A 12,100-nucleotide genomic window follows, 5' to 3' on the forward strand; every position below is an offset into this window, starting at 1 on the left:
CCTTATCTCACAGTTGTTCAAATCAATAAAAAATTATATTGCTGCTAAAGTACCCTCCATAGAGGCAGCTTCAGAGTCCTCCGAAAGCCTGTAGCAAGAGATTTTATGTTTGATAAACTATCCCAAATGGAACCATTCCATTTCTACCAGTATGATTCACTCGGTTCTATGAGTTTCAAAGCTTTCTCCTGAACAAAGAAGATGGTTTAAAAAAAAGAGTTATATTTTTCTTACATGTGCTTATTCACTCAACTGTTCACTTATTGAATCAGTCAAGAAATGTATTACATGCCTACTCTACGGCAGTTACTGTGCCAAAGATGAAGAGGATTTCTGCTCATAGCACTCAGGCCTGGGGGAAGACGCCACACAGCGTCAGGTTGTCAGGCCCTGGGGCCAAGGGAGAAGACAGGAGAGACCCTTACTTAACACAAACTGTGGCACTGGGGACAGTTTCTAGAAGAGGTGGCACTTTCATGACATCTTTAAATACTTGTGTGATGAAGTAGGAGCTAACCAGGTTCAGGAAAGAGGTGGGGGTGGGTGTTCATTCTAGAAAGAGGGTCTGTCGTCTGTAAGGCCATTATAAGAACAAAATTACTGTTGATCTGTTGGATTTTTTTAAGTAATTAGAACCATTCCTTTTCTTTCTCAATTAACTGACCCCAACTTCCATCTGGTAGTGGCATTCTTTTATTTAGGTAGAATATTTATTTATTCATTCTTGTTCTGTTTTATGCCCAACTCGTCAGGCCAAATAGAAACACACACACACACACACACACACACACACACTCACTTACATATGCATGTGTGAGTAAATACATATCTCATGTATGTAAATATGCATATTTATTGGGTATAAGCCTTGTTACACAGTAGGGTGACAAAAGAGCTCAACGTAGAAAGTATGAAGTTTAGTTAAGAACTCCAAACTTCTCTTACTCAAGTTTTTGACATTTGCTTTTCAGATTTTTATATATTAAAGAAAATAGGATGAAGAATCCCAAGCCCTTTATCTTACCACACTCCTCAGTCTTCTTCTTCTGATAAAACCCATATTGTTCTGTATTTTTCTTAAGTTGTGGCAATCAACACTGTATACCACACTTGATACTGACATGTTTTCTATTTTCATAGTTTATGTTTTACCTTATGGCCCCATTTATGACATTCTGTAGCTTTTCTTGTTTTCAAAGGCAGCTCATTAAGCTGGAAATCATCAAGAACAGCTGTGATAACTCTGTGGCCCTATTCTTGGGAGGCCGATAACCAGCCTTTATTTACACCTGTATGGATTGAAGTGTAAATTGCCCATACACATTACAAATGTTCATTGTTGTTGTTTTGTTTGTTTTAAGGAGCACTTTCATATTGTCCCCTTTTGTATTTTTTAAAACGTTTATTTATTTTGAGAGAGTGCCTGTGGGGCAGGGGCAGGGAGAGAGAGAGAGAGAGAGAGAAAGAGAGAGAGACAGGGAGAGAGAGAGAGAGAGAGAGAGAGAGAGAGAGAGAGAGAGAGAGAGAGAGAGAATCCCAAGCAGGCTCTGGGCTGTCAGCGCAGAGCCCAACGGGAAGCTTGATCTCACGAATTGTGGGATCATGACCTGAGACAAAGTCAAGAGTTGGAAGCTTAACCAACGACCCATCCAGGCACTGCTCCTCCTTTTGCATTTTTTTAGATAGAATTCACTTTCTGAGTTTTATTTGGGGTACAGGGTGTTATTCCCACCTGGAAATCTTTTAGGTTCTCCAAAAGACTTTAAGTGTTATGGCTAATACTACAAAAAACAGAACAGTATATTGGCAGGTTACAGGACTTTTCTGATGATATATTAGTTCATCTAATGTTTATACATACAAGTAGATAGAGTATCAGTACATAAAGAAAGTAGTAACAGAGACTCAAGAAAGTAAAATCTAGCATACTTGGAGTAAGCATTGATATTGGATAAGAAATTTTACCTCATATTCAAAATTTCAAATGTATTTTTAAATAGTTTTCAGCTCCCAATTAATTTTGAATATTAGAATGTGATGATTTGATTTTTTGAGCCTGATTTATGTGTTTTCAGAGGCTGAGCAAAGTTTCTCTTTTGCATTTTAATTATCATTGCCTGGAAAATGTGATTACAAACAAAAACAAAAAAATGCTGGAGCCCTATATTTTTAGTCACATATTAATATTATAATAAAGACATTCTTTTTAAACTTAATCTTTCATTTTATTTTTTACTTTCAAACTTTTTATAAAGGATCCACATTGATAATATGAAATTATGCAGCTTTTTTTCCTACATCATCTCAAATACTCAGAAAATTGAAAACATCACCCAAATATTTTGTGGCAAGGCCACATCTCAGGTTCATTATCTAGATTAATGAATGGTAAAATGATACTTGACAGAAATGTTTACTCTCATCCTTAAAAAAATAAAAATAAGTGGATCAAAAACCAATGAAAAACAGACATTACAGCTTTTCTCTATCAGCTGCCTTTAAATTGTTTTTTCAAAATGTTTTTTATTTATTTTTGAGAGAGAGAGAGAGACAGCGTGAGCAGGGGACGGTCAGAGAGAGAGAGGGAGACACAGAATCTGAAGACAGGTTCCAGGCTCTGAGCTGTCAGCACAGAGCCTGACGCGGGGCTCGAACCCATGAACCGTGAAATCATGACCCGAGCCGAAGCCAGACGCTCAACCAACTGAGCCACCCAGGCGCCCCAGCATTAAAATTGTTTTTAATGAGAATCTTTGATGGCAATCTTTAATTGTTTTGACATTTCTTTTTGGGCAGTATTAACACAGGGACAAATAAAAAGCAGTAATTGCTAGAACTAAGGAAATAATTTTTTTAATATGATACTAAATTCAGTATCGTAAAGTAAAGTAAATACTTTATGATTAAAATTTTTTCTTAAATGCCTGGTCTTATTTCTGAGTCTTACTTTTGTGGCAACAAATTGATTAAAATATCCACCATTTTATGGGCAAAGCAACATTGGATAATATCCTTTTTTATTTATTTTTAAATTTTTAAAATTTATTTCTGAGAGAGACAGAGACAGCAAGTGAGCTTGGGAGTGTCAGCGAGAGAGGGAGACACAGAATCTGAAACAGGCTCAACGCTCTGAGCTAGCTGTCAGCACAGCTCCAACCACTGAAGTCAGGTGCTTAACCGACTGAGCCACCCAGACTTCCTGGTTAATATCCTTTAAAGAAGGGTAAAGGGTAAGTCCATTTGAGAGATAAATAGATAACCTATTCCTTTAAATTATCTTTTTTGCTTCACAAATGAGTTACTACTCTTTTATGTTTTTTCTAGCCTTTTCTTCCTCCATTTCAGTTCCAGTTGAGTCATTATACCTTCTGCAGCATATAATGTACAAATTTACCCAGTTATCATAATATTTAGAATTACTGATAACAATGAGCTCTAAATGCAAGGACAAGTAGATGGAGAGAAAACTTTAAAACATTTTAAATGAAATCATTACAGACAATTTTCACCATCTACTATAGTATAAGGATAGCATTATCTATGAAAAGAAGCCTCGCTTTTTCTTCTCTACAACATGAATAAAATTTTTTAGAAAAAAAAGTGTTTGCAAGTTGATTCATATCAAACTCCTCAAGGTATTGAATCATAAGAAAAGATCTCAATAGAATAAACTAATGAGCAAAGTTCATGGAAGATGGTACAGAATATACTGGGGAAAGTGCTGCTCAGTTTACCTGGGGAAATGCACGTGTGAAACATCCTGGCAGGAGGCTAAGAATTTCTAATACTCCGACGAGGGGGAGGCAAAGCAACTGCATGCTGACCACGTCATACAACTTAGAAAGTCACTGTCAAAAGCTGCATGTGACATTTGCCAAGAGACCGGGTGTTTTTGCTGGTAGATAAAATGTGTTCCTCAGCTTGATATCTATGTTTTATCAGTGGTAGCTGAAGGGAGCAGCAATTGTGGTAACAAATGGAAAGTCAATTTGCTTTTCATTTCTCTGATTCACATATGAACGTTAAAGCTGCAGAGTTATGCCAAAAAGTTCCAACTTTAGTACGTTTCTTAATTCAGGCCATGTTTGCCTTCCGGCAAATTGTTAGGTAAATTATTTTCTGCGCACCGTAATAATAATTGTTGTACTAAAAGTTGTTTCAAAATACATGTGAGTGGAATATAGCTTGTTGGTTTCTTTTTTTTTTCGCTTGCTCATTCTGAATATTCAGTTAAGCCTTTTCAAGCCAATGGTGATTAATGTTTGTAATGAAGCAATAAATATAGTTATTAAACTTACCATTAGTTTTTATTCATGGTGACTTTTGTGCCAGTTTTCAAATATTAATCTTGTATTAAAGTTGAATATGCCCAATATCGTGGATAGCTGCTAGAAACTAATTCATGAAAGGTGTGATACAGTGATGTAACAATCCCCACTTTTGCCCCAACTGTAACATAAGGCAAGTCTATCCGCCTTGGATCCAACTCATGAAGATTGATTTGTCAGAATTCCAGAATTCATTATTAAATAATTGTTCAGCTCTAATACTGTGCCAGCACAGTCCCCAGTGTAGCATTGTAATGAGGCTCCAGTTAGAATATGATTTTGCTTCCTCTAAGCATCCTATTATTATTCAATAATAGTACGGAATAGCCATCCCTATGTTAGCCTGTGCTGGATAGAGCTCAGCTACCTTTGACTCTCCTGTATACTTCATTTGAGAATTTCCATTTTGATTCTGGAAAGATGCCTGCAAATGTAAGGTTGTTAATTTATGTCACCACTGGAAAAAAAATTTATTGCAGGTGATTCTGTGAAGTCATAAGTTTTTTTTAGAAAGTCAGGAATGGTCTGTGAGAATGGATTCTACAAGTGGGCTGATATAGACATTATGCTGTGCTTATTATTGGGGGAACTAAATAAATCTTGATGTAAATACAACTGAAGAAAAGCCAAAGTAATAAGTACTTTACAGAATATAAAATACTTTAAGCAGGAACTTTTTAAGATGGATAGTGTGAAGGCAAGGAATCTTTTAACACATTGTTTATTGATGATAACCTCATGTTTTCTCTCTTTTAGGGTGTGGTTAGACCTACTGGGGGATACGCTGTGATGCTAAACTGGACAATGTCTTCTATCTATGGACTTAAACCTGGAGAGGTAGTCATGGTTTTAAATTCATGTTACCTGACATTTCTCTGATGAACATGTATGTATTTTATCACTTTCTTATTTTTTAGGTGTGGTGGGCAGCCTCTGACTTAGGCTGGGTTGTTGGACATTCCTATATCTGTTATGGACCTCTTCTACATGGAAACACAACAGTTTTATATGAGGTAATAAAGTGAAATTAATACCATCTAGACAATTTTTTTAACTGAAGCTTTTAAATAAGTGGTTTCTAAGTGGGGCCAGAAATAATTGGATTTGGGCCACGAGACTTTTTTTTTTTATGTCTTCTTCCAGTTAAAATAGGATATCAAAAGAAAAAGGAATACAGAAAATAACAGCCAGTTGTCAAAATTGTGCTGAACAAAACCAGCAAAGTTATATTATGAAAACATATACTCCTCAGCTTGATGTCTATCCCTAACAGATTTCTAGAAAGTATTAAACCAAAGTCATTGCAATAAAATGAATGATTTTCTTCAATACACATTCTCTTTGAAGTAAACAAATTAAGCCTCAACAATAAATCCCTATTATGAATTGTGGTATTAGTAACATAAATGTAACAAAGTCAAAGGTGCCACTGTAAGTATTTCTATTACAGAATTAAGCTGCCTTTAGAACTGAAGATCATACAATACTTGTGCATTTACCATTGGCCTTTTATTTCTTGAGTTTATTTGAAACATGATTTTAATACCATGAAACGGGCTTGGTTGTTTGTCCTGGAATGGTATACTCAAGAAGAGTGTAGATACTTTACAAATATTTTTTGTGTAAAGGAGTGAATATAATAGCTACATTCATAAACCTTTTATCTGAATTCTGGTTTCTTTCGAACAAAGTGTAAACATCCTCATTTCTTTCTGATAACAAAACAAACCTTTGCCCACTTTTAGCTACCCCATCTTTATTTTCTTTTCCACTAAGCTCTTTGGAAAGAAATACTCAATTCACACGGGGAATTTCATATTCTTCTAGTTCCTCTTTATTCCACTGTGGTCCAATTTCTGTCCACATGACTTCATAGAAGCTGCTGCAGCAGAGGTCAACAGTGACTTCATAAGTGACCAGGTCAAAAGGCCCTCAATCTGATTTTATTTTCCCTCTGTGAGTGAATCAACCGTGCTGTTTGATGCAAGTAATTCTCTCTCCTCTTGAGCTCCCTGCCCTTTTGCTGTTTGTTCAGGCTGTTTCTTCTGTCTGGCATGACTTTGCCTGTGTCCTTCCTTCCCTTCCAATCTTTAAGACTCTGCTTAGATGTTATCAACTTTTCACAGTTTCCTATTACAGTCTTTGGTTTTGTCTAGTGCCCTTTCCATGATTCCATTGCTCCCTGAGCACGTGCCCATCGCTGAGCACTAAGCTAAGCACACTGTTTAGATTTGTCTGTTTATATCCAGTAGAGTATGAGATCTTCAAAAGCAGGTCTTCCAGCACAGTGTGTAGCACACACGAAACACTCAATAAATGCTCATTGAACTAAATTGAGCTCCACTCCTTTGTTCTCCTTCTACCTCTCAGGACAGGTTGTCCTCCTTTTCCTCTCTTAGTTTCTCTTACTTTGCTCCTAAACATTGGTGGTTGGAAGGGTCTTATTCTTAGCCTTCTTTTTGCATTTTGCTTATATATGTTGGCTTTTTTTTTTTGTATTCTCCATGCAGTTGGATTTGAGAAGTACAAATTAAACCAAGGCTTCTATCTACTCTTATCTATATCAGATCTTCCTGGTGAGCACCAACTGATTGTTAGACCTTCTTTGGATGGTCCATACACGTCTTATGCTCCAGATGACAAACTGAACTCACCATCTCCATTCTTCGCTGCAAAACACATTTCTTTCCATGTTCTCTCTAACGTTAATTTCACCTGCATTTACTCAGTTATCCAAACTAAGAATCCAGGAGAGATTCTAATTTCATTATCTTTTACATATCAACTTTATTGGTCATTACATTTTGTTGACTTTATGTTTTAGTACCTATCAAAAGTATCCTCTCTTTTGCAGGCCTCCTGCCCTAGATTCAAAGCTGATATTTAGTTGCCGGGCATAAGTATGTTGTTGACTGGTGTGTATTCTGTGTTTGGCTTCTGATCTGACTCATGCCTATGCTTTGCAGTTGTAGATTTCAGATTATCCTGAGATAATCAGTCTAGAGTGCATTCTAACAGGTGCTCCTTCCTTTAAAGTTCCTTTCAGTCTACCTCTACCCTAATTCCAGTTTCTGAGCTCTCCTTACTTATATAATTATCTGTCTAAAATGCAAAAGCCAACATAGAACTTTGTTGTGTAAAATCCTTCAAAGGGTTAAGTTCTGCTTCTGCAAAGATGAAGAAGACATACTTTTCTTGATTCCTGTCTCTAAATAGAACTGTCATAAGAATTATGTCTAGAGTAAACATTACAAGACTAAAAGTTGGAGAGAAGGGAAACTGGCTTTAAGGAACTTGGGATTCAAGGAACAACATAGTGATAACACCCTGGGTCTTACTTTTCCCTCATATATCCTATATTCACTGGTGAAAAAGCTAGTAACCCATAAATAACAATAATAACAACAACAAACTAAACAAACACAAAAAATACCTAAAAATATATAAATAAACATGATCTAGTAAGCCAAAGGAGTAGGAAAAAGACAGCCTAAGTAAAACATAAAACTTGTAGATGGTTCTACTCTAGGCAAACACCACAGAAAATCCATGCTCTCTCCCCCCCCCAGCCCCCTGCCAACAACAAAGACTGAGTTCTCCCTGCCAGGTGGGAATGAGAACCTCTCAAACTCTTAGAGATAATGGAGACCATAGGAACCGGGACTTCTACTCCTTCTCATCAGTAATAAGGTACCCTCCTCCCTACCTTGTAGGGTGATGTCAGGGAGCAGTAACTCTTACTTCACCTAGCCAGGCAGTTATCAGTGGAAGCCTACTGTTGGAAGTAGAACCCACCCAGGACCATGAGAAGCACCCTCCCAATTGGGTATCAGTCGAGGCTGAATGAGGAACCTGGATTTTTATCCCTACCTCTCCCTTCCTCAATGGAGTGTAACCAAAGTAAAGCCATCTGTAAGAGAAGATCTAAATATGAGCCAGTCTTATAATGTAATACACAAAATATCTGAGCTTTGATGAAAAAAAAAATCACTCATACCAGGAACTAGAGTGATCTTAAGCTACATGGGAAAAAATATATAGAGACCAAGAGTGAGATGACAGAGATGTTAGAATTATCTGACAAAGGTTTTACAGAAGCCGTGATGAAAGTACTTCCACCAGGGATTATGAACATTCTTGACACAAATACAAAATAGAAGGTCACTCAAAAGGTATAGAAGTTATAAAAGACAACTGTATGAAAATTGTAGAACTGAAAAATTACAGTAACCAAAATAAAAACTCATTGTAGGTGGGTGAAATGAGTGAAGGGGATTAAGAAGTGCGAACTTGTAGCTATCAAATAATTAAGGTACAGAGATGAAAAATAAAGGAATTCTAAGGTATACAGTCAATAATATTATAGTAATGATGTATGGTGACAGATGGTGACAGCACTTCTCATGATGAGGATCATGTAATGTCTAAACCTGTCAGCTATCACTCAATAATAAATTTAAACTTTGTTGTATACCTGAAACTAATATAACAATGTATGTCAACTATAACTCAATAATAAATTTTAAAAAACCACAGTGGATTGCTTAGGAGAGAGGCAAGATGGCAGAGAAGTAGGGAACTATGTACATAGCGCTTACCCCCATATCTCACACGGAGAAGACCTGAAGCCATAAGAACCCTTACAGAATCCAGGAGTTTGGGAGGAAAAGGAGACAGAGTCCACTGAGAAAACCTTCTAATGGCTACCTCAAGAAACAAGCCAAAGTACACATGGTGGAGAGTCCTAAATACTACTATGAGTAGGAAAATAAAATAACCAAGGTGTCAACAAGAGAGACCAAGAGATACAATTCAAAGAACACTTTCTGAAAGGATAGGCCCTGGACAGTCAAAGAGCCTTCTTGGGTACAGCAGTGCTCACAGGTGCAGAGAGCAGAACAAGTTTTTAAAACTAACAAGAGATAGAAAGCTAACCAAAATGAAGAAACGAAAGAGCTCTCCTCCAAAGAAATTCAAGGAAGAATTGACAGCTAAAGAACTGCTCAAAACAGATAGAAGCAGCATAACTGAACAAGATTTTAGAACAATAATCATAAAATTAATCTGGGCTTGAAAAAAGCATGGAGGACATCAAAGAACTATGGCTACAACCAACATGGAGCTTAAAAATAGGTATGATGAATTAAAAAAATGTGATAAATGATATACATAATAAACTGGAGGTGTCCAATGCACAGATTGAAGAGGCAGAAAGAAGAATAAGTGATTTAGAAGACACAAGTATAGAAAAAGAAGAAACTGAGAAAAAAAAGAGACAAACTGATCCAGGAACATGAAAGAAGAGTTCGAGAGCTCAGCGATACAATCAAACGGAACAATATCCGTATCATAGGAATCCCAGAAGAGGAAGAGAGAGGGAAAGGTGCTGAAGGAGTCCTGGAACAAATTATAGCAGAGAACTTCCTCAACCTGGGGAAGGAAGTAGACGTTGAAATTCAAGTGGCACAGAGAACTCCCCTCTGACGTAATTTGAATCGATCTTCTGCATGACATATAATAGTAAAAATGGCAAAATATAAGGACAAAGAGAAAATTTTGAAAGCAGCTAAGGAGAAAAGGGCCCTAACATACAAAGGGAAAACTATCAGAGTGGTGACAGACCTATCTACTGAAACGTGGAAGGCCAGAAAGGAATGGCAGGAGATCTTTAATGTGATGAATAGAAAAAATATACAGCCAAGAATCCTCTATGCAGCAAGCCTGTCATTCAGAATAGAAAGAGAGATAAAAGTCTTTCCAAATAAACAAAAATTGAAAGAATTTGTCACCACTAAGCCAGCCCTATAAGAAATCCTGAGGGGTACTCTCTGAGGGAAGCATTGTAAGGAATGCAAGATAACAGAGACACCACCACAAGAATGAATCCCACAAAGGACACAATGACTCTAAACCCACATATTTCAATAACACTGAATGCAAATGGGCTGAATGCTCCAATCAAAAGACATAGGTAGCAGAATGGATTAAAAAACAAAATCCATCTATTTTCTGTCAATAAGAAATGCATTATAGACTGGAAGATACCTTCAGATTAAAAGTAAGGGGATGGAGAAATATATATCATGCTACTGGAAGTCAAAAGAAAGCTGGAGTAGCTATACTTATATCAGACAAACTGGACTTTAAATTAAAGACAAAAAAAAGGGCTGAAGAAGGACATTATATAATAATTACAGGGTCTATCCAACAGGAAGAACTAACAATTATAAATGTCTATGCATTGAATATGGGAGCACCTAAATATTTAAAACAATCACAACCAGAAACAATCTTATAGATAAGAATGTGCTAATAGCAGGGGACTTTAATACTCCACTTACAGCAATGCATAGACCAACCAGACAGAAAATCACCAAAGAAACAATGGACTTGAATGACACATTGGACTAGATGGATCTGACAGATATATTTAGAACTCTACATCCTGAAGCCAAGGAATTCACTTTATTCTCAAGTGAACATGGCACATTCACCAAGATAGATCACATACTGGAACATAAAGCAGCCATCAATAAATATAAAGGAATTGAGATCATACCATGCACACTTTCAGATCATAATCTTTGAAACTTGAAATCAATCACAGGAAGAAGTCTGGAAAACCTCCAAAAACATGGAGGTTAAAGAACACCCCACTAAAGAATGAATGGGCCAATCAGGCAATTAGAGAAGAAATTTAAAAATATATGGAAACAAATGAAAATGAAAATACAACAATCCAAACTCTATGGGATGCGGCAAAGGCAGTCCTAAGAGGAAAGTACATTGCTCTCCAGGCCTGTTTCAAGAAGTTAGAAAAAGTGCAAGTCCAAAATCTAACAGCTCACCTAAAGGAACTAGAGGCAGAGCAACAAGAGCACCCCAAACCCAGTAGAAGAAGAGAAATAGTAAAAATCAGAGCCGAAATAAACAACATAGAGACCAAAGAAACAATTGAACAGATCAATGAAACCAAGAGTTGGTTTTTTGAAAACATAAACAAAATTGACAAACCTCTAGCCAGGCTTCTCAAAAAGAAAAGACAGAGCACCCAAATAAACAAAACCATGAATGAAAAAGGAGTTATTACAACCAACCCCTCAGAAATACAAGTAATTATTAGGGAATACTATGAAAAATTATATGCCAACAAATTGGACAATTTAGAAGAAATGGACAAATTCCTAAACACACACTCACTACCAAAATTCACACAGGAAGAAATAGAAAATCTGAACAGACCCATAACAAGTGAAGAAAGTGAAGCAGTTATCAAAAATCTCCCAACATATAAGAGCCCTGAGCCTGATGGCTTCCCTGGGGAATTCTACCAGACATTTAAAACAGAATGAATACCCATTCTTCTCAAGCCCTTCCAAAAAGTAGAAATCGAAGGAAAACTTCTGGACTCATTTTATGAAGCCAGCATCACTCTGATTCCCAAGCCAGACAAAGATCCAGCAAAAAAGGAGAACTACAGGCCAATATCCTTGATGAATACGGATGCAAACATCCTCAACAAGATACTTGCAAATCGAATCCAGCAGCGCATAAAAAGAATTATCCACCAAGATCAAGTGGGATTCATTCCTGGGTTACAGGGCTGGCTCAACATTCGCAAATCAATCAATGTGATACATCACATCAACAAAAGAAAAGAGAAAAACCATATGATCCTGTTGATAGTTGCAGAAAAAGTATTTGACAAAATACAGCATCCCTTCTTAATAAAGACCCTAGAGAAAGTCAGGATAGAAGGAACTTACTTAAAC

General features: G+C 36.7%; 1 protein-coding gene across 4 annotated transcripts in view; it reads left to right on the plus strand.

Annotated features, from left to right (window-relative positions):
• The window catches only part of ACSS3 (acyl-CoA synthetase short chain family member 3), a 160,714-nt gene that overhangs the window by 64,189 nt on the left and 84,425 nt on the right, over positions 1-12,100 (plus strand). For all 4 annotated transcript variants that reach the window (XM_039235553.1, XM_039235555.1, XM_039235552.1 and 1 more), the window contains exons 6-7: positions 5,085-5,165; positions 5,246-5,341. In XM_039235553.1, coding sequence (XP_039091484.1) covers positions 5,085-5,165; positions 5,246-5,341 — 177 coding nt within the window. The remainder of the gene's footprint in view (positions 1-5,084; positions 5,166-5,245; positions 5,342-12,100) is intronic.

Source organism: Hyaena hyaena, unplaced genomic scaffold, assembly GCF_003009895.1.
Source record: "Hyaena hyaena isolate Hyena2069 unplaced genomic scaffold, ASM300989v1 scaffold_99, whole genome shotgun sequence".
Taxonomy (NCBI): Eukaryota; Metazoa; Chordata; class Mammalia; order Carnivora; family Hyaenidae; genus Hyaena; species Hyaena hyaena.